The 22,650-nt window shown below is 42.7% G+C and overlaps 3 protein-coding genes across 3 annotated transcripts in view; 2 read left to right on the forward strand and 1 right to left on the reverse strand.

Moving 5' to 3' along the window:
• Window positions 1-8,406, forward strand: part of pde3b (phosphodiesterase 3B) — a 46,519-nt gene extending 38,113 nt beyond the window's left edge. The window contains exons 9-16 of the mRNA XM_080843062.1: window positions 826-960; window positions 1,626-1,737; window positions 2,219-2,332; window positions 3,311-3,510; window positions 3,722-3,925; window positions 4,059-4,220; window positions 4,634-4,874; window positions 5,171-8,406. Coding sequence (XP_080699188.1) covers window positions 826-960; window positions 1,626-1,737; window positions 2,219-2,332; window positions 3,311-3,510; window positions 3,722-3,925; window positions 4,059-4,220; window positions 4,634-4,874; window positions 5,171-5,409 — 1,407 coding nt within the window. The 3' untranslated portion in view covers window positions 5,410-8,406. The remainder of the gene's footprint in view (window positions 1-825; window positions 961-1,625; window positions 1,738-2,218; window positions 2,333-3,310; window positions 3,511-3,721; window positions 3,926-4,058; window positions 4,221-4,633; window positions 4,875-5,170) is intronic.
• A 1,864-nt stretch (window positions 8,407-10,270) lies between these two features.
• Window positions 10,271-13,477, reverse strand: cyp2r1 (cytochrome P450, family 2, subfamily R, polypeptide 1). Its single transcript, XM_080843949.1, has 4 exons — window positions 13,372-13,477; window positions 11,214-11,846; window positions 10,786-11,115; window positions 10,271-10,581 (listed from the first exon to the last, which is right to left on the reverse strand). Exons 1-4 carry the CDS (start codon window positions 13,454-13,456, stop codon window positions 10,400-10,402), a joined length of 1,230 nt encoding a protein of 409 aa, XP_080700075.1. The 5' UTR covers window positions 13,457-13,477; the 3' UTR covers window positions 10,271-10,399.
• Window positions 13,478-19,119: 5,642 nt separating this feature from the next.
• calca (calcitonin/calcitonin-related polypeptide, alpha) lies at window positions 19,120-20,773 on the forward strand (the record flags this gene model as incomplete). The annotated part of the gene is made up of 3 exons (XM_080843833.1): window positions 19,120-19,205; window positions 19,753-19,881; window positions 20,584-20,773. 3 exons carry the CDS (start codon window positions 19,120-19,122, stop codon window positions 20,771-20,773), a joined length of 405 nt encoding a protein of 134 aa, XP_080699959.1.
• Between the last annotated feature and the right edge of the window lie 1,877 nt (window positions 20,774-22,650).

The following is a 22,650-nucleotide window of genomic DNA, read 5'->3' on the forward strand; positions in this document are numbered from 1 at the left end:
ATGGAGAACCCCCCGTATTAACTTCACATGATCATGAGAGCTGCTACAAATTGACGTCACAGCCTTAAAATCACACATAGCAAGTACTTCTTAGCACTTTCTTGCTAATTGGCTTTTTGAGCTGTCATTGGCATATCATTGATCTCATTGACTGGCGTGCCCAGTACATTCTTCATCTGCTCGGTTGGTCTGTTTACTCACATATTTAAGAGACGGAGACTATTTTCTTTTCCTCCAGCACTGTGTCAGTCTGTGCGTGACCTGAAATGCTCCGATTATTGCTGATGCTTTGTTCACTCCCAGTTTTATTGGATACTTCATGCTGTGGTAAAAAGAGCCAGCTGTTGAGGAACACAACTCTCTCTGGGGGTAATTTCTCAGTTCTCCAGCGAAACTCCCCCACTCTGACTATGACAGTACTCCGGATTTCAAATGCTTTTCAGGGTTCTTGGAACGGTTAAAATTAATGTGATATTTTTTTTCCCTCTAGTGTGTGCACCGCTGATTACAAATGTGCGTGCGTGCGTGCGTGTGCGTGCGTGCGCGTGTGTGTGCGCGTGGGGGCGCGTGTGTGTGCTTTGTGAGTGTGTTCTGAGTGAAAATGTACCCTGCAGCTTCATTATTCACGCTTGAAATGCGTAGAATGCACTAGACATACATTGTCCATGCATTCAGTAAATGTGAAAAGCATGAACCTTGTATGGCCATGGTTCCTTCACGTATGTGCTACTTTGTAAGTTCTGCCGGCATCACTTAGCTCATCACCATTACTGATCTTAGTTGGGCTTGGGCCCAGTTACACTGACTCCGATGATCTCCCTTCAGAGTGAACAGGACTTCAAGCTGGACCCCTTACTGGAGGAGCACGAGGGGCTCATGGAGAAGGTCAACACCTGGAACTTTCAGATATTTGACCTGATGGACAGAACAGGAGGGAAGACGGGCAGGATCCTCAGCTACGTACGTACTCTGCTGCTGCTACTACTACTACTGCTACTACTATAGCTACTACTACTATCATTGGGGCAGCCTTCCAACTCCTGTTTTAGTAATAATGTACCATATTGTTACCAGTCTCTCTCTGGAAGTACGTATACTACCGAAATGTCCTTGTCTTTGATAGAAAAGGATTCTTTGACGAAAGCAAAGTTTGAAGGACACAGTTACTATTTCAATTCAAAATCATTACTGACCATTATTTAGTGACCCCAAACCTTTAATCAATAGTGTATCTCATCAGCATGCACTGAATCACACCACGAACAGGGGCATGGTAGCTCTCAGAAAATGAACAAGAGGAAAATAAAACGACAAAGCGGGCTGGCTTGGAGAGATTCAGTTGCATGTACCATATAGAAACAGGCAACAGAAAGATCTATGTCCAAATATCTGATACTTGGAGACGAGTTTTAAAGTGACAGTGCTACCAAGCTCAGTGGGCAGCTGATGAGTGCCGTGGGTCTGGGGCGACTCGTGTTGTTTTGGTAGCGAGGCTCTTGACCCATGGCGCCATCTGCCGCTGTGCTCTGTTGGCTGCTGCCACCATGGGGAATGAGTGTCTCATGGATGTTCCTCTTGTGTTTCTTGTAATGAAGGGCTTGTTGTTGTTGTTTTGATTTCCTCAGGTGGCCTACACTTTGTTCCAGGACACAGGACTGTTGGAAATCTTTAAAATCCCTGTGCGGGAATTCATGACGTTCTTCTGTGCTTTGGAGAATGGCTATCGGGATATTCCCTGTGAGTGCTCATAAATGTTCTCTCACTCAAGTGCATTACAGTTAATAGAACCTTTTGTGCTGCAACATTGTCTCTCTTTATAATGAGTTGGTGGAATGTCACTCGAGAGTTTTTCAGCCTAATCTGTGGCACATATTGCCCTCACTATAATAGACTGTAAATAGGGCCCACATAAACCATAATCTCAATCTATCTGCATGTATTTAGTGCATTTTTATGTGACAAAATAAGTAACCACAAATTTACGATGGTAGCTAGCAGGGCAAGATTTAGCCTTGTGACTAAAAGTTTCAAGTGGAGGACAGAAGAGCAAAGGAAAGTCTTTGCCAACACAGAGCTAGGCTAGTGCCACTTGCTTGTTCTGCAGCTGAGAGTTCACCTGAGTTATACTGTATCCTTGGTAATGACAAATGTCAGTGAGCCTGCTTTTGGGGTCTACTCTTTCTTTGTTAACATGTATGACTGCCTCCTCCCCTGATAGATCATAACCGTGTCCACGCTACTGACGTGCTCCATGCCGTGTGGTACCTCACCACCAGACCCATCCCGGGCTTTCAGCAGATCCACAATGAACATGTGACAGGAAGTGACACAGGTCAGCAGACCCCCCCCCCCCCCCCCCCCCCCACCACCACCACCTCAACACTGTGTTAACAAAGGCATTTGTGCTCCTAATTACCTCCATATATTATCACAGACCATAGCACATCTCTTGGCACACCAGATGTTTTACTTAACATGAATCTTGCTCTGGGCTCTGTTTCGGTTAGTCATATTTCACAGCAGTCCTTTCCTCCCTCTAAACCACAACCGCACCGCAACAGAGGGAGATGAGTAAGATCTGGTGCCCTTCTCTCCTCTCTCTGGCAGGGGAGCAGTCTTGGAGTGTTTGAGAAAGAGAGAGAGATAGAGAAAGGGAGAGATGGAGAGAGAGTGAGAGCATGCATTGTGATTGAGCCGTGATGCTGATGCCGCGGCTGCTGAGATCAGCAGGTTTACGGCTTATTTTAACTCTGCTGATGGCCATTTTAATTTTTCAAATGGAGCCCAGTCTGAGTCAGTCGCTCGCTCGTCTCACCAACCCTGCGCCGTCTCTGGGCACCACGGAGCTCTGGCATTAAAGCTGTGAGTCACCACAGCAGAGAAATCACAGTCAACACTGGTGCACTAGCGTACACTAGCCTACACTAGCCTCACTGCTTAGCCAATGCATATATCTATGCCTATATGCCCTTATGTCATGTGGTATGGGTACGTGATGTAGTTTATGTTCCTGTAGCATACCTCACGTAGGCATCTGGGCACAGCATCTCTATGCCGCCCAGAACTGGATGGGCCTCCTCCCCGTCTAGCCAGATTTTCATTCAAGGTTTGAGTCTTGACCGTTTGGCTGCATCGTCTTTTTCTGTCTTTTTGGTATTCAGCATCACAGTGTTGTTGTTTTTTTAATAGCCATTCTTAAGACAACTAATTGTTTGTGAAAAACATCATATTATTCCCCCTGAAGATGAAACCGAGGCAGTGGTGTAGTGGGGTGTGATATCTCGTTCTGATGTACTCTGCCCCTCCACAGACTCAGACAGTGGGATCTCTCCAGGCCGGGTGCCCTACGCCAGCTCCAGAAGCAGCTCCATCTCAGACCACAGCTATGGCTGCCTGGCGTGGAACGTCCCTGCCCTGGAGATTATGGCTCTGTATGTAGCAGCCGCCATGCACGACTACGACCATCCTGGGCGCACAAATGCATTCCTTGTAGCCACTAATGCCCCTCAGGTAAGGTCACCCATCACCATCACCAGGTCCTACTTCACATAACTATTATCCATCCATCCACTTTGCATAGGCTGGTTTATCATCTCATTGCTGGCTTATCACGTTGCTGGAGGGACACAAAAGTGAGAGTAGACACAAAATGCCAGGATACTTTGGAAACAGGTTCTGTAGTCTCTTTGTGAGACCGGTTCCTTCCCTCCTTCCCCCACAGGCTGTGCTGTATAACGACCGCTCGGTCCTGGAGAACCACCACGCCGCGGCAGCGTGGAGTCTCTTCCTGTCCCAGCCGGAGTTCAACTTCCTGTCCAACCTGGACCATGTGGAGTTCAAGCGCTTTCGCTTCCTCGTCATCGAGGCCATCCTCGCCACCGACCTGAAGAAGCACTTTGACTTCCTGGCCGAGTTCAACACCAAGGTCGGTAATGAGATTAGTTCAAATAATAAGCACAAAAAAAAAGAAAGCATTTTTTGCAAGGTTTTTAATGACGTCACTCTCGTTAGCTGAAATGAAATTTGACTACTTTTTACCACTTCTCTGCTAAAAATAGGTGAATGATGTGAACAGTCCAGGAATTGATTGGACTAATGAGAACGACCGGCTGCTGGTGTGCCAAGTGTGCATTAAGCTGGCAGATATCAACGGGCCAGCCAAGGGCCGGGACATTCACCTCAAGTGGACAGAAGGCATAGTCAACGAGTTTTATGAGCAAGTACGGAACTGCACCCAGCTTTTAGAATAACCGCTCCTTCCCTCCCCCCACCCCACCCCAACCCCAGTGGTGGCTGCAGACAGACTAGTTACACTTGACTCTGATTTCCTGCCATCTGCTTCTGATTAGAAACTTTGCAACATCACTTTGAGACTACAGTGTCTGTGCTGTGCCAAAGCAATGACATACTTGAAATACTGTTCTCCGAAAGTGTGTTTCTGTTAAAAGTGGAAAATATTTCGGTGAAAAAGTGTGTTAACAGCCAGTATGCAGTAAACACTTGAGCACTTGGATTTCTAAGTAAAAATCCTTAAGGGTCTGGATCTCTCCAAGTTTATATTCCGTCATGTATATACTTTTTGCCAGATGCTTTATTTTTTGTGATGGTGACTACCTACCTGTCCTATCCTCAGGGTGATGAGGAGGCCAGTCTGGGATTACCCGTCAGCCCTTTCATGGACCGCTCCTCACCTCAGCTGGCTAAGCTGCAGGAGTCCTTCATCACGCACATTGTGGGGCCGCTCTGCAACTCGTACGATGCTGCCGGCCTTCTGCCGGGCTACTGGATCGACGAAGAGGGCTCGGAGGATGAGGATGATGTGGAAGAAGAAACGGAAACGGATGAAGATGAGCTGGACGAGGAGATTGAACCAAGTATGCATCTGGGTTGAATTGACCCAAATCCCCTAAACTCTCAACTCTTTGACAACATCTTGCTAATCCCCATATCGTCTAAAGTGGAAACCGTCACAGTCTAGTATGCAAGCTGAAGAACATAAACACAACTTTATAATACGTATTATTAATATTATAAAATATATGAAATGTATAATTCAGAATAGAAAGCGTATGTTCAGAGTTTGTCAGTCTTTGTTAGGTGAGTGTAGGGTCTATGTAGTTTTAAAAGGCCTCTTATGACAGTGCATCCCCTCCATTCCTCTCCCCAACAGAAAGGAGAAAAAGCAGACGTCGGCTCTTCTGCAACATCATGCAGCATCTTACCGAGAACCACAAAGTGTGGAAGAAAACCATCGAGGAGGAGGAGAAGGGCAAGGAGCAGAGCAAGCAGCAGCAACAGCAGGAGCAGCAGCAGCAGCAGCAGCAGGCAGAGAGCCCCAGCTTGCCCCCATCTCCCTCCGACGACATCCAGGTCATTCAAGAGGAGGCCGAGGAAGAGGAGCGGCAGTAGCACGAGGAAGAAAACACACCGTGGGGCCTGGAAGCTCAGGGAGGTGCAGGGTAGAGGGCGAGCGAACCCCTTGCCCCCTTTTCCTCCGAACTACATGAACTGACACACACACACACACACACACACACACACACATACACACATACACAAGCGCGCGCTCACAAACACAAATGACGTGCTCAAAACACAGGATGACACCGCCCCCCCCTCCCTCCGCTCGCACGCTGAAATAGTCACTGTGCCGACACTCAGACACTGATGCAGTTCACGTTCTATTGATAAAGAAGGCCTTACTACTGTGAGAGGATCCTTGCTGCAACGGTGGGAACCCCACTCCTATGCACTTTCACCCCATGGAGAATTGAAAGAGAAGGAACACAGCGCCCGTCGCCCCCCGTCCCCTCCGCAGCGGGACGTACCCAGAGGTGCAGAGATGTTGCCTACATGGTACAATTGGCTGTGATGCTGCCTTGAACTCGAAACTCGAAACTCTCCCGTAGGTACTTAAAAGAAATATAGATCTATTTAAAAAGAAAAAAAAAACATTAGGAAAAAAAAAGAACACAAATGATAGACATATGTTACCAAAGCAACCAGTTCAAACATGGAAAAAGGACTTGAGACTGAGACTTTTATCAGGCTCCGAGTCAGGAATATTCTAGAAAACATAAATCAAATGTGCCTGTCTGAACCTTTATTGTCTTTAGTGGTCCAAGAGATGGATTGCTGTATTCTGCACTTATTGTGTGCAGTCTCCCTCCTCATGCTGGCGACACAAAACACTGTATCAGACTCTATCAGTCACGGGGACACACTGACATTTTGACTGAAAATTTGAACGTTAAACCTGCATCATTTTGGATGCTTTTTATTCATGTGTGTACCACCTGCCTTTCGTTTGACTCTCTTTCGTCTCTTTGTATGTTTCAAAGTTTGTGTGTGTGCGAGTGTGCGTGAGGATTCCCTCTTTAGGAATGCCAACTGATCATTTTGTCCCCCCTCTTGCTGTTCCCTAGTCCACCTCTGTTCAAAGTGTAGCTCAAAGGACACAAAAGCTGTTTTCATGAAGGGATGTGTTTTTTTTTCCTTTTTTAAGTTTGAATTATTGCTTTTTTTCACGGTTACTCAGGATTTACACGAATATTACTAATTAGTCACAGTTTAGCTAAATGATCTAGAGTATGTTCAGAAATCAAAGAAGGAAGTGGTTGAATAATTTTTGTTCTATTTGTACTATTTCAGTAAACAAATAGGAGGGCTAACCTTCTGATAAGTGATTTGCGTTCTAAAATGCAATTCTGTTGAAGTTCTAATGAAATGCGCTATTTATGTTGTATCTTAGGCCACTGAAAAGAAATTGGATGTAGACAGGAGATGTCTCAGAATTTCCTTGCTTGTTTCTGTTGCAATAGGTTACATTTGGCATTATAGTAACTCACAGACAAACAGACAGACACACACACGCACATTCATATACACAACACACACTCTGTTTTCTGTTAACACTGATTTTTCACACAAAATCAAATGACGGATAAAAAATGACACAAACACACCAAGGCCAGTGGATGAGTTTAATGTGACCCAGGGTTTCACCTCGAAAGCTGTACACTTGTTTTTATATTTTCTTATTCTTCACCGTGAGGCAGGTTTAATACTGATAATTCTATATTTTTTTGACTGAAGCAAGAACTCTAGGCATTCCACTAGAAGCAGAGCATTGAGTAGTGAAGAATGTGGCCATTCTAAAAGCCATGGTTCCCTCACTGCGATGGAATTATTAAAAAAAAAGAAAAAAAAGTTTGTTTTTCAGAAGAGTTAAGTTCTCAAGTAGGCAGTGTAAATCAAGCTAGTACATTACAAAAAAAATGTGCACATTTTACTACCAAACAAGTGTTTAACCTCTGCACAGAAAGAGTATCTGCATATATATACATATATGGTTATGTATTTATGTATATATATTATACATATATATATATATATATAATACATATGTATGTATGTATGTATATATATGATACATATATATTATATTTTTTAATTAATCAACTGAATGCATCTGTTTTCTACATAAGGCTGACATATATTGTACATTGAGAACCTGTAATTATCATCTGTTTCCAGAGTTTCTATCTAATACTATTTACAGATGTGGAATTGTAGGGTGTGGTGTTTTACTTTTTCTTTCAAGTACACTGTCTCTTCTCTGTTCCTGATCATAACCACTCTGTGCCCCCCTCCCCCCCCAAAAAAACATCCTTTCATGGGTTCAACATTGTCGATTAGTACCCTTCCCACAGGTGCCAAACTCCTCGTACTTACTCACAGGACCATGATGCACTTCAGCCCATGTCCTGGAAGTGTATATGGGCCGTAGAGTGTGCTCTGACAGATTCACAGGCAGAGGCACCTACAGGTAATGGCAGTACGATGGTGGGTGTAAACCTCAGCCTGCTGATCTAAATCTATCTTCTACAGTGACTGGCGACGCTAAGCCATAAAGTTGCCCTGCAGCTAATGGGCATAAGTGAAAGGGGATGTGAAGTTCTGTAGGCTGTTGCCTGTTCATCTGAGCTTAGCACACTCTTTCCTATCTGTCCATTGGAGGAACCTCAGCTAGACTTTTTGTGACACAACCAGATCACGCTGTCATTTGTGTTGTCAAATGCGTTTGTGTTGCCTCAAACTGCCACCCTTCCCCACCCCACGCCCCACGCCCCCAGCACACACAACACACACACACACACAACACACACACACACACACACACACACACACTGTTCATTTTATTGTGAATGCAGATTGTTTGTTGGCTTCTTAATGTGCAGACCTGTGCACCAGTTGCAGTGTCCTCCAATGCCCATGTCATCAAAACATTACTGAACAGCTGTCACCTTTATGTAGCATTTATACAGTAGTAGTTATCAATGTCTGTAACCGCTCAGCTTTTTCCGACAAATGTGGGGGGGGGGAAAAATTGCGTTTGTTGTTATTTATAGCTGTCATAAAAACACCATCCCTGAAATGCCTTGAGACACTCTCAGGTGTGTTTATTTATCTTTGTTATTTTATTCTTCATTATTTATTTGCTTGAGATCAATTTGTGTCGGGTGTTTGTCAGGGGCTGTCCATCAAGGAAGAGCAGCAGATTGATTTTTGAGCTCACTTCAGATGTAGCTTTTCTTTTGATGCTTTATTTCTGTTGCATGATACCAGTGTTTTACTTAGCAGTGATACTTACCAGTAAAGCAAAAATATATACACAGAAGTAGTAGATTGTATGAAATGTACATGCTTGTGGTAGGGGAACTTACACCTATTCAGCTTTTTGTTAATGGGAGTGAGAGGAATGATTTGCACCATAGGAACTCAATGCTCATTAATGAGGTGTTCTACTGACCCTCTGTTGTGTGAAAATGGGATGCCGTTGCCCTGTTAGGAGGACTCAGAGTGACGATCCTCACCTCAAACACACGATGTCTCACCTTTCTCCTTTTCAACATGTTTTCCATAGTTATTGGCATCTGTTTTGAAGAAGCCCCTGAGCACCTGAGAGGCTCCTTTCTCTGCACGTGCTCCAAGCAGAGCAGACGGCACCCACTGGTCTCCTGAGGCAGGGCCTGCCTGTTTCAAATGTCAGGCACGAAGTGATGAATCCCTTAGCGTGTGTGACAAACCCCTATGCGGGCCCAATCAAGTCTATATAGAATGCAGATTTTGTTTTGACAGTTATTTGAAATCAGCCATCCCTCAGTCTCTGCCTGAATCTACCATCTGCTGCATTTGGGGCTGGGGAAGGGGGAGGGGGTGGACTTACAATTCTGCATCAAAACCTAACAAGCCATATAAATTTAAGTTTTTGACAAGTCAGAAAAGTTGTGGGTTTCATTTCCGCTTGTCACATAGTGCACTTACAGGAAAAAGGTGACTGAGAAATTGTAGTCACGCTGGATTTTTTTTTAGGAATCGCAGCCATTTATTGACAAACGATTTCTGCTAACAGCCCCCCCTAGAGAGATTCTTGTGTGAATCTGGGCGCGCTCGGTTATGGGGAAACGCACTGTAACTCATTAATTCAATCCAGCTTGCGTGGTCTACAGGCCAAAACTTAAGGGCATCTGAGGAGACATCTGTGACTGCCGTCTCAACTTTCAACTAATGGGAAGCCTTTGTTAAAAACACTGCTGACTTTAATCACATGAGAGATATCCATTCATTTATTGTGGTGTTTTGTACACAAAAAGTACACAAAAGCTGTTGCTAAAATAAGTAAAGAAAGCATTCTATTTAAAAAATATATATAATGTGCAATACAGAGTTTGACAACCAATATGCAGAAATGCTTTTTCTACAGTAACAAATGATCAAGTCTGTACCATTCAAGCTATATAACAGTCAAAATTCATAGCACCTTCAGTTTTAATAATCAAGTATAAATGCAAAGAGCAAACGATCCTTTGGGGTTTGCTGCTGTTGGTTCAGCTCTGATATATGGCACCAGACCAGCAGACAGCATACAGCCTGAACAAACTTTCTGGGAAAAGACAGCTGGCCCAGCTGTAGAAAAAAAGGCAGAACCCTATGTTCTCATTTCGAGGAATGCAGGGAAAAGGAAGGTCTGTAAAGCATAAAGGTAAACTCTTGTCAATAATTGACATCATAACTCCTCTCTAACACTGTCACATGTTTGTCTTTTTGAGGCACCATACACTTTATACCACAGATAATGTGCAAATATTATTACAATGTGCTTTATGCAACTTGCTACATTGCCCAACTGCCTGATACAAAAAAATCTATCATCAAGTCAAGTACAGCTACGGCATACTTCTCTGAAACAGTTCAGAGGGTAGTTTCTCAGAATGAGAAATTCAATGGTAGACAGAGGAGAGGTCAAAATCCCCCTGTGTAAAACATTATACAGGTTTGAGTTTTCCAAGTAAGATCCCCTGAGGTGAAAGCACTACAGTCTTTTATGGCTGAAGGTTTATGGCTGTCTCCGGACAGCGCATATGGAATAGGGGAGAGGCTGGAGAGTCATGCCCAGTTTAGGGGTGAGGCTGGGGACAAATCCCTGAGGAAACTGCAGGTGGAACCTCTGGAGCAGGGTGGTGAAGAACAGAAACATCTCCATCCTGGCAAGCTGCTCACCCAGGCAGTGCCGTCGTCCTAAAGAAATGTGGTTTTATAGGAGATAAAGAGATATGACATTAACTGAGGATATAGAGATATGACATTAACTGAGGATATATGCCTGCAGCATGGTTTATGCAAGGTAATGGCAATAACAGAAAGGAGTAGAGGTATGTGTGGATTTTCCTCAAGGTGAGTGGTAATATTCCTAAGAATATAGTGCAGAGGATTCAAACTTGCCTAATGAGAAGGGGAGAAATGCCTCTTTCCTGATGAAGTTGCCATTGCTATCCAGGAACCTCTCTGGTGAGAAGGTGCCCGGATCTCCCCAGTACTTCTCGTCAAAGTGCACAGAGTACAGGTTAGTGATGACCGTGGTGCCCTTGGGGATGGTGTACCCATTCACAAAGGCATCTTGAGTTGTGGCGCGGAAGATGCCCAGGGGCACGATATTGCAGAAGCGGAGGACTTCGTGCAACACGGCCTCCACATAAGGCATCCTCTGTTTGTCGTCTAAGGTGGGAGGATGGCCGTTCACCACAACGCTGTCAATCTCCTTATGAACTCGCTCTGTGGAGACCAGAGTTAAGAAGATTACTCTTATTTTCAAAAATGTTACAGTTGATGCAGTAACTAACCCTTCTTCTGCGTATAAACCAAGAACTCACCCTGAATGCTGGGGTAAAGGGCCATGTAGAGCATGGCCCAGCGCAGAGCGTTGGTCGTGGTCTCTGTGCCTGCAATGATGAGCTCCCCCACTGAAAAGATCAGGTTCTCTTGGGTGTATGAGGTGCTCTTGTCGTTTGCGCTCTGCTCTATCTCATCCAGATAGGCGTCGATGTAGTGGCGGGGTGACTGCTGCACTCTTCCCTGGGCGAAACGCTCAATTAACCTCAGGAGGAAGGTGTAGACCTCCGCTGCATTCTGGAAGAGCTTCTGGTGCTTGCCGAAGGGCAGGTACCCGATCCAGGGGAAGGCGTTGTAGAGGAAGGCCCAGCCACTGGCAGCGAGCTCCACGTTCTCACTGAAGATCTCGATCATGTGCTGAAAGTCCCTGTCGTCGTATGTGAAGCGCTCGCCGAAGATGATGAGGTTGGTGATGTTGGACACAGCGTTGGTCACCAGATGTTTAGGGTTTAAGGGCCTGCCCTTCTGTTCGTCGATGGCGTCCAGGAAGAACATGCACTCCTCAGCAATCTTTCTTTCAAACAGCTTCTGGCCACTGCCAAAGTAGCGGAAGCTGTTGACAGCCAACTTGCGGTGCTCGATCCATCCTCGACCATACTTGCTGTTGAGGAGTCCTGAAACGAGTTTGTATATATATAAAATTAGACACTTTCCAAATACTACCTGACTGGAAGTTACACCAACCGTTAAGTACTGAATCCACTACAAATTCAGCTGCTGCAAGGGGGCTGTAATTGAAGTTGTTGTTATGATGTGAAAATATCAAGTGGTACTACCATACTACTGTAGTTACCAGTATTTTTCACACCTGCAATCCATCAAACACAAATTTTGTTTCTACACTTCACACCATTCTGTGTTAGGTGTAAACATTATTGAGCTTAGTGTAAACCAGCTGATTTAACAGAAGTCTCTTCTATTATAGAGGTCTTGACGCCTCATTCGGGTCAATCTTTCGCCCAAAATGAAACTGAAATGAAAGTTTTACACAGAGCATACAATCCTCCACATAACTGCAGTTTGTGGAAAGGAAATTACTTGTATGTATGGCCAAATGATGGCCAATGTATTGGGGCCTAAAAAATACCAGCACAATAGTTAATAGGCCTACAGTGCCTTACTGGCTGTATCAACAGACAAGTCCAATAATATGGCAGGCTACCACCCTACATTTACATTTTTGCAATTGTAAAGCCTTGGACAGTTTTAGTCTGGCTAAAGACATCTATCATCAAATCAGTTTTCCCTGAGACTGTGGCTGTGGGATGCGTACTGCCAGGCTGAATCACCTTACATCATCTCACCAGAAGCTGGTCAGCTCACAGCCAGTTCCCAAACACTGTTAAAGGTAGCAGCAACCGCTATGTTTAGTAAGCAGCTGGCCCAGTGGTCGTTGACTAACCCGAAATGTAAACTATCATCTGGTATGTGAAACTAAGATGACAAGTGTTGAAATTAGAGGTTAACATTTAACAAGTGAACTCCTTTACTTTCTTTATTCATTTATTTTATTTTTGTGCTCTCAATGGGCTGTTGTGAAATACTTTTTTTTTTTTACTGAATTTTATTTTGAGATTTTTATGTTGAGTTGGAAATGAGAGGCAAATAAAAGTACATCAGTGAATTTAGGTTTCAAGCACGTAGGCTCTCTGGATTGTATTGCTTGCTCTATTAATGGTGCAATATCAGAGTAGGAATTGGAGAGAGATATCCATCCTTATGATCTGAAAAGGACGAAGGTGGCTTGGACAAGATACAGTTAGTTAGAATTAGATCAAATATCCTGTGCTGAACAATCACTAATGTATTGCACATAATGCCTTAAATCGGTGGCTGCCACTGGATGTAATTCAGCTTTAACTGTTCAGGTTGAGCACCTCCCTTCCTAACTGGCACCTTGACTAATACTTAACTTGCACTTCATCAGTTACAGTCCCGCACTTCTTCTTTTTTTTCTTAATATGTCGTTTTCTATTTCTTATGTAAAGTCATGCTAGGCTACTTCATATAAGGGAGAAAAACAAAACATTACAGGTTTACGGGGATTATAAAATTAGACAACTGAATTACTATTCATTTCACATAGCCTAATTAATCCACATAAATCATACAATAAATAGGCTATAATAGGCTACCTACCTCCCATTTTGGTCATTTTCTGAAATAAAGGCAGAGAAGGTCGATCTGCAAACACTTCGCTCTGATGCGACAGACATTCTTTCATGGCATCATAGCCGTTTAAGACTACCGTTGAGATGCCACCAAGATCGAGGCTGAATATCTGGGAAAAAGACAGAAATGGCTTTAGTCATGTATATTTCCTACAACTGAATTCTGCAAGTGAGCTAATGAAGCGCTAAAACGTTCTTTTTTTTTCTTTTTTCTCAAAAGGTGCTCTTCTTTAATACTGTTTTATTTTTGCCATGTCCTGTTTTACTTAATGTGTGAAGTTGCGTTGGCTCTGAGATTAATAATGTCATTACTGGTAATGATGTTGCACAGTTTTCGTGTTTATGACAATAAACTTGAAACTGGCCTGTTAGAAAATCGCGCTGACTCAGCTGTATGCTTGCTATTCTGCAAAGCGCCACAAGCTGCCAAAAATGTGGTTTCACTCTTTTGTTCTCATTGGAGTCGTCTGCATGATGCCACGGAACTGCGATTCCACACAGGTATAACCTTCAACACAGTTTTAAAATTACATATTCGGCTGTCCGTGAGCAGAGTGCAAGTTCTTGCGGCAAGTTTGAGAATGCAAAGCCCACACATGTCGGTTAAACAAGCGCTATGAACTATATGAATACGCACTTTACAGCGGCCCGTTTGCATTAACTCGTCATATTGGCTAGTTCATTTAGTGAAAATAGTTAACATGATAAATTGCCTGAGCATTCATGTATTTTAAAATTAAACGGTAAAACTGTTCAATCACTTATTTTGCTGCATGAAGAGTCCGTTATTACCTGTCCGTAGATTTCACTTTGTCTCTTCATAAAAACGTGCGGCTCCGATGCAAGGGATAAAATGTTTCCTATCATGGGGAAAGGTGTGGGTCCAGGAGGGAACCCTCGGGGTCTCCGCTGTTTGAGAAGCTGCCTGACCACAAGCAGTAATACAATAGTCACCACTAAAGTGCATAAACCCAAAACCGACTGACCGCAGGTAACGGTTAAAAGAGATGGCAAACTAAAGATTGATATCATTATGAAATAACACTTTTGCATTCAGAGGAGACTAACTTCTTCCCCCCTCACAAAGACTAGTATATCACCTTGCACATGTTCCTATCCCCCGCCTCTCCAGAGCTAAGATTGGCCAGGCGATGAGACGGGAGCATTATTGATCAGCTTTGATTTTCCGTTCAGATCAAGTACGCCTCCTCAGTCTGAGGCATTCATATGAACAATCATTGAGCTAACATTGTTGACACAAGTTATCAGATTTACACAAATTACCTGTTTTAGTTTTTGCAATATAGACACGCCCACTTACAGTTAGATAATTATTCTCATTAACATACGATTTCAAATGTAGAGATGCTGTAGTGGAGTTACTGCCATAACAGCTCTAATCCTTCAGTAACTTAGGACACTATAGTGCCTGATGTTGCCACAACAGGAATGGGAAACAAAGACAATTTTAATTGTTCACTTATTTAATTTATAGATTCAATAATCAATTCAGTAATTTTAGGCTGCAAAGTGTGTGTATAATTGCATTTAAATTGCAGCATGTTATGAACTTATATGAGCACCATGGCTGTTACTTATTTCCAGCTGAGCCCTGAGAGCAGATAGGTCAGGGCTGGTCAGCCACATTTTTTTCTTGCCCTGTGGTGTCTGCGTGTCTGAACTTTGACCGACTGAGAGGCTAAAACCATTTCAGGTCGCATCCCCCATCCCCCAATTCTGAACTATTTTTCAGCCAGACACAAAAGTCCTCCAGATAAGAAGCTTTTTGCCCCAGTGTTTTGCCCTTTCTCCCAACCAGTAGGTGTTAATGTGCAAATTTCTCACGCTTTACACATGTTTTCCTAAAATGTGTTGGAGGCTTATCTGCTGGTGTAAGCACTAGGTTTGAAACCGTCATGGTTTCAAATGCATTCATTAAATAAATTGCACTTTGTTTATCTGCTGATGTGCAATACCAATGTGATTACTAGTTAGACACTAGGAATTGTAATTCACATTTGTAAACTTTATATATGTAATTCATTGTAGAAAAAAGCCACACTATTTATACCTCTACCCTTGTTATGCTTGTCAAGCCTCCTGCAGTTTGTGTAGGCAGTCAAGGGAAGAATGGTTGGCTTGAAAGACAAGTGTCCCCATGATAATAATTGTCTACAACATCTGTCACATGTTTGTTAGTTCCAGAGTAATAAAGAGGCACACAAGCATTAAGTCAACTGAGGTGCAGCCGCCGGGCTTGTGACCCCTGCTGCTGACCCCTCCACGGCTGCCAGCAACACGCTGCAGGAACACTGGATTTGTGTCAGACGTCCTGTCGGACGTGTACACAGATGTAAACAAAACAAACGACTCTTTGTGAGCAGGGGGATTTCACTGTCAGGTTTAAGCCCCCGCTGGTGTGCCTCCGCAATGTGTGTCTCCGGTGGTCGGTGGTGACTCGTGTTCTCTCTCTCTCTCTCTCCCTCTCTCTCTCTCTGGATCAACCGTTCCCCGGTGTCTTCGGTCTCATTAGCGGCGCCGCTCCAGTATGATATAGAGCCACTTTGTCCCACACGGCTCTGTAAACAGGCCTCAGTGGGACTCTTCTCAAAGATTACCGTTTGTCACCAGCACTTAATGAGGAGGCCTGCTGCTGAGCAAACCAAAGTGCTTCCCTATTTGAGCCCCCAGACAGACACCCACTGATTGTTTTCTACAGGGGCTGGGATTGTGGCCAATCATGTATGGTTATAGAATCATTTCATACGGTCATTTCTTGGAGAGAATTTCTAAAAACTTCCATGCTTGACTTAATGTCTCTTGTTACCCTCTGGAAGACTAATTCAGAGAGAGTCTGTAAAAGGCAAATACTTCCAGCAATGAGGACAAGTGGTTTCAAATAGGATTATGTTTGAGAAATTGGTGAACACGGTTAAAACTATTTATACGTGGGGCAACTTGATTACAATTCTAGGATCCAGTTTTTATTACATCTAGTTTAGTATCTTTTATAAAACAATTAAGGAAATTGTGCAGTGGTGAGGGATCATCTGAGCAGGCCATGATGTAGAGGATCGAGGGGGTGGCCTTGGTTTGCTCCTGCAGTGAAAGTCTGATTAATGGAGCACACTCGCTAATTCAGTTTCATTTCCTTAATGTTCGTAGAGTCTGTCTGCAAACTTTGCTCTGTCCATCTGAAGTGCGCCCTTGTTCCTGAGTGGGACATAGATTAGAGTTTAGTAATGTTTCCTTGCATAGCCCTGACAAAGGTCTACTAATGCCCTGTCCTTTTCAGCTTCCAGGTGGTTAAACAGTCTGTTTGGCAGACAAATGAGCCAAAGCACTAAAGGCAGAGCACACAGTGACTAAGGCTTCTCCAGCTGTGGACACAGGATCGAAGTAGAGATGCTCTGCATTGCTTCTGTTGTCATCTGAAAAAATTGACAAATATAAATTAACTTATATAGATACTGTACTTCTTTCCAAAATGTTTTCGGGAAGTGTTTGTGGGTGATGACATGTATGGTTGATTTGTATTCCACATTGCAAGAAGCCCCTAAAAAATGTCTCCTGTTTCTTACCTTACCCAAAAATGATTATCTGTTCCTTGGTATAAGTCACAGTTGAATGAAAATGCGAGATGTTGGATCACGACTGGCTTTGAAAAGGTTACTGTATTGATTGAAAACTTTTTTCCGTTCAAAGGGAATGAAAACTTGAGGCAGAAATTGCTCATATTTGAAAACAATTCTCTGATCTATAGACAAAGGGGCCGTTTTTTTTCTTTCCTTTTTGCAGATCTCCTGGCCGGAAGTGGTAATTCATTATGGGCGCGGGAGGCATTCGTGTACACGACTGCAGTTTTCATGCAGCGTTCAGCTACGAGGGGGACCCCGACGCTCTCCAATTCCCCTGATTTACTGGAGCCGTCATCGGCCCCGCGCTCAGTTCAATAGCCTTAAAAGGCTCATCCACGCTAATGGGGCTCCGTAGTGACGCAAAACAGGAGTCTTGCTCCAGATGCTTTATGGGGACTTACCCAATAATGAAAAGTAAGGGGAATCAAATGATGCCTCAAGACAAACAGTTTTGTAATTGGGTTTGAAAAACCAAACACATTAATGGCAGCTGCTGCTTTGATTTCCACTAAGGGTCACTTCACCGCGGAAGCACAAGTAAGGGGAGAGGGGGGCATGGGAGTACTTCAATTGATTGAGCTGGTCATAACATGAGTGGACTTGTTTTTCCATAGCAGTTAGCTACACCGGCTGACATTTGTAAATATCGTATTTACTGCAGCTTAGGGGCTAAGATCAGTAAACATCTTGAACAATATCGTGAGCAGAAAGCCTCTAGAGTAAAATCCAGTTATTAATAGGCAGGATATCAATTTCCACACAACATTTTCCAATAAGGAGCCCATATTGTAAGAATCTTGTAAGAAAGTGTTCTGTTGATATCTCACTAATCCTATTGTCCTAATGACTATTGTCATTACTGTTGTCTGCATAGTTAATTGCACTAAAAAGCAAGTGCAATGTAAAATATTCTCAAATTAAATTAACTATCAGACTGTAAATATGTATACTTTTGCATTAAAATATTTATGTTGTTTGAGCTTACAATAAAATAAAAAAACAATTCAGCGCAGGTACAATCTTCATTCAGTGACTGCAGATTAGCTGCCTGGAAATTTTTGTGAATGGAGCACTTCAGCACAGGTATGACGTCATTGGAGTAGCACATTTTTTTATTGAACCAACCGATCCAGCCATTGGTCGACAGAGGGAGCGGAGCTACATGATTGGTTCAGATTTGACAATTAAACACCTACACAGTCAATAGACCTACTGGTCTGTGAATATATAGAGCCTCTGTAGTAGACAGATGGAACAGACTTACAAGTTGGTCGACAAACCGAACTAACCCAACTTATTCCATTTCTTTCATTTGCAAAGAGCTCTAACACAAGGTAAGTGAGGACCATTTCCTTCCCTCTTCTGTAAGGACTCTGAAGGCTTAATCTGGCAATGCGCTTTTGAGTTCAGCATGACGTTTAACTGCATAGCCAGCCTACTGTAACGGGCAGAGAAGAAAGGTTAGCTGTGAGGAGTGTGTCAAAACGTTTCTTATGTTGTGTTCTGGTTGTGGTGTGGGGGTTAAGTCTGAGCGGCTTCCCAAGGATACATAGTGCTAGTGTCGAGCAGTGCCAGAGGAGCTGGCCGGGGAGCGCAGCTCATTACACTAATGCACAGGGTCCCGCAGGAGCCTCTGTCAGCAGCTCCTAATCTTCATCAAATCACTCCTGGGATGGGATGGCACCAGCGGCCAGTCAGGGGGCGCAGGCAAGAGAGCCGCGCTGAGGAGCTAGGTTGGGCAGCTCAGCTGAGCAACAGCTCTCCTGCCTTGCAGGTCTACCTCCACAACTGCCTTTTGAGCTAGGGGTCTTTTTCAGGGGATTTAGTGCATGTGGTTGGCATCTAGTCCAGCGCCTACAGCTGTGGCTACCATGTGAATAGGGTGAAAGGGAGAAAAAAAAAACACAAGTGGACTTTTGAGAGGGAATATTTCTGGTGGACTGAGGCTCGTTTTTCCTAAAAAAAATTGTGAATTGTATTGAACATCTTGCATTTTGAACGGTTATGTATTTCTTTTTAAAACTCTGAATGGATGAAAAACCTTTTAAGCTAATAGCTGTGCGTTTGATGCAGGGACCATGGTTATGTTGAAGATCTCAGCTTTCCTTCTTGCCTATGCCCTGATCATTTGCCAGATGTACAGCTCACAAGCCGCTCCGGCAAGGTGAGACTTTCTCATAACACCTCAACACAGGAATTATAAGAATATTAAATGTCACTCGTTTATTCCATAGATGAACCCGTTTTTAAAAGTTAATGTTGATATGGTTTTGGTTTGGGCTTGGTTGGAGATACAGCAAAATATACACTATTTCTTTAAATGTATTTCAATATATTTGATTAAATGTAGTTATTTTATTGCCTTCTATCATCTATTTGGATACGGTCAGATTGCATTACACTTTACATGTTATGAAATATCAATAATTTCAATGAAATAATTAAAAGATGTATTAGATGAACCTCTGCCAAGACCCCCCTTACAACAGTATTGATTTTGTCATAAATTTAAACTGGGCTCCCAGTCAAGTCTTAACTGAAGCACTTTAAGGGGATTGTTTTAATAGTGGGTTTCTGTACACTCAGACAGATGATAGAAGCTTTTAACATTAGCGCTGCCATCACGATCCTCCTGACAATTTTTGTATCATGTGCAATTACAATAATGCAATAATATAGCAGAGCAAATATAATTGAGGTTTGGTTTGCAGGCCTGATTTTGACTCTAATCGAGTGACGCTGACCGACTATGAAGCCCGGAGGTTATTGAATGCCATTGTCAAAGAATTTGTTCAGATGACTGCGGAGGACCTGGAACAGCAGTCAAATGACGAAAATAGGTATATTTTTGTTTTTAATAATTTGAAATAGAATCTAGGGAAATGCAATTTGAAATCTTAAGCGATGTTGTTGCAGTTGGATTTATGCACTTTATACATTTGTGAGGGGTGTTCTTCAATCTATTCCAAAGAAAGTGTTGCTGCCACTTTCATAAAATGACAGCTCCAGTGATCGTTTAAAGTCCAGAGGTATGTGTAGCAAAACTAGAGGATCATTGGAAAAAAAAAGATCCTTGTTGATGTGAAAATGTTCTCTGTCAGTGCCCATGTATTGCATGGAAACCCCTTGATTTTCTTGATTGATGATTTTTATGTTAAAGAAAATGTGCTAAAGGACTTCGCTTGCAGTCTGCATGAGACTAAGAATGAGGGACTGTATGCATGAGGTGCTGCCCAGACAGGCAGACTGCATGACAGAAAAAACATCCTTACCATAAGCAAGCCATTGAGATTCAGATGAAATTAGACTGATTGGCAAAAGCATGACTGATATTTGCTTAAATATTGCAATGTAATTCATTTTAGTTTATATTAACAACAAATAATCGCATGGAGTGACAGGATCCATCCTGAGAAAGTTCATCTCATCATAGCATTATGGTGTGTTGTGCATTTCTGACATGGCATGAATAAGATATGTAGTGTGAATGCGTCTGCATGAGTTACTATGAGTGTGTTTGTGCATGTTGTCTCTCCTAACAGTGCTGATAGACCCTTGACCAAGCGATGCTCCAACCTCAGCACCTGTGCCCTCGGCAAGCTCTCTCAGGAGCTGCACAAGTTGCAAAGTTACCCTCGTACCAATGTTGGGGCAGGGGCACCAGGAAAGAGACGCAGTCTATCAGATGCTGAGATCTTTGCAAGCTTTGGGGAGCAGTTTAACCGCAACTGAGATGATCTCCAACCCCACAAATGCTACAGTAGTTTTTCCCCGATGCAAAAGATAGCAATGCATGTGGATTCTGTTTGCCTGCCTGACTTACCCGACAGAGTAACACATTAATGCAAGGCAATCAAAATGTATAGAATGAATATTATTTTTGAAAGTATAATTCAGTCATGGCACATATTTTTCTCTGCTTTAGTATAGATCACTGGTAGCATAAAGACAGTTTCACAACAGAGACAGAACATCTCTTTTCGTATGCACACTTTTCTGATTGAATAAACATATTTTTGCCAATAAATGGTTTGTCCATCATTTTAAAACATTTATTAAGGTACTCAACCCCCCCACACATACACGTTGGTCTGATATATACACAAATACTGCCATGAATATAAACAGGTAAGAAAAAAAAAAAAAATTAAAGTAACAGAAAAAATTGTCCACATTTAATAGATCTAATGATAAACTATTCAAATACAGCATATCTGGGTAATACTGTTTCAATATTTAATGCTATTTTTTCTCTTTCAGCATCACAGCACAGAAGCGGGCGTGCAACACAGCCACATGCGTCACCCATCGTTTGGCAGACTTCCTCAGCCGGTCAGGTGGCATGGGCAACAGCAACTTTGTCGCCACCAATGTTGGTGCCCAGGCGTTTGGACGGAGAAAGAGGGACAGCCAGCAGTGATTGTACAGACAGGCCTAGAGGCACTGGTGAGAAGGAGTATCTTTGCCCTCTCTGACCAAGTAATACAGATATTCTATGCTGGAATTTAGATGAGGGAATAAGACTTTGACAACAGAAGAACACGAGTGGTAACATGATGTAAAAACATCTGTGAGTAGCTTATCATCCCTGTGTTGCCATCCTTGTATTCTTGCAGATAATGACTGTGAGAAGATCGAACGCAAGACTCCTGAGAATGAAGACTCGTCACCCTCACCAGAATGGCCTCCAAAACAACAGCACTGATTTTTTTGCATCCAATCCATGCTGAAAAACGAACAAACAAACTATTTTTTTGCTTTCAAAAGAAGAAACCCACATAAAAACATGAATGATCAATAAAATAAAGCACTTCTGTTATATACATTAACAGATAATCAGAAAGTCCCATTCATTTTCCTAGACGAGCGGGAGAGGGAGAGGAAGGTCTGTCTCTCTTCCAGCCTAGAGCACATATTTGGTGTGTAAACTGTAATCCATGCTGCTGTGCCCGTTTCTCACAGCATTCTGCACATTACTTTCAGGGACACCATCGGTTCCACCTGCAGAGGCTGGTCTTGGCTGTGTCTTGTGCCTTGATGTAAACTACTTTACATTCAAAACCCATTACTGTAAAATATGTTTAAAAGACGGAAAAGCTGCGAGCTGTCAGAGAAATTCGTATTGTAAGAATTGTGAATTGAAGCAAGATTAAAATGTATTTTAGATACATAAGGGTTGGGATATTTGTTCTTTCTTCTGCTGATTTGGTGACTCACCTAAACATTATTTGTGCTTTGTCTCCTACTCCATCTAAATGTGATAAAACATGATAAAACATGACGGACACTGTAACATAGTTATACAGCATGAATTATTTCTTGTACCGGTCTTGTCCTCTTACACATACTAAAATGATAATTTTAACACATGATGAAACTTGTGAAAACTACTACAATATACAACAAAAATTGTTATTTATTTATTGTACAATATAATTATAAAAACATTCATTATGAAGCATGTAAGTATTTGTAAAAGCCATATTATGGTTTCACACAAGCATACCAAACAGTGCAACAACAAAAACTGCAGCTCACATATTTTTGCCCCTCAAATATCTCCATACAATATGAATACCACGTAGTACAATATGTAACTCAAAACTATA

Source organism: Sprattus sprattus (assembly GCF_963457725.1).
Source record: "Sprattus sprattus genome assembly, chromosome: 8".
In the NCBI taxonomy this organism is placed as follows: Eukaryota; Metazoa; Chordata; class Actinopteri; order Clupeiformes; family Clupeidae; genus Sprattus; species Sprattus sprattus.

What these genes read in the sequence shown, in the direction of transcription:
- cyp2r1 (XM_080843949.1), bottom strand. Translation starts at nt 13,456, where the DNA reads ATGAAAGAATGTCTGTCGCATCAGAGCGAAGTGTTTGCAGATCGACCT. An exon ending in GAAAATGACCAAAATGGGAG is followed by an intron (nt 11,847 to 13,371) that starts GTAGGTAGCCTA and finishes AACTCGTTTCAG; the next exon opens with GACTCCTCAACAGCAAGTAT. An exon ending in CCTTTACCCCAGCATTCAGG is followed by an intron (nt 11,116 to 11,213) that starts GTGAGTTCTTGG and finishes TGGTCTCCACAG; the next exon opens with AGCGAGTTCATAAGGAGATT.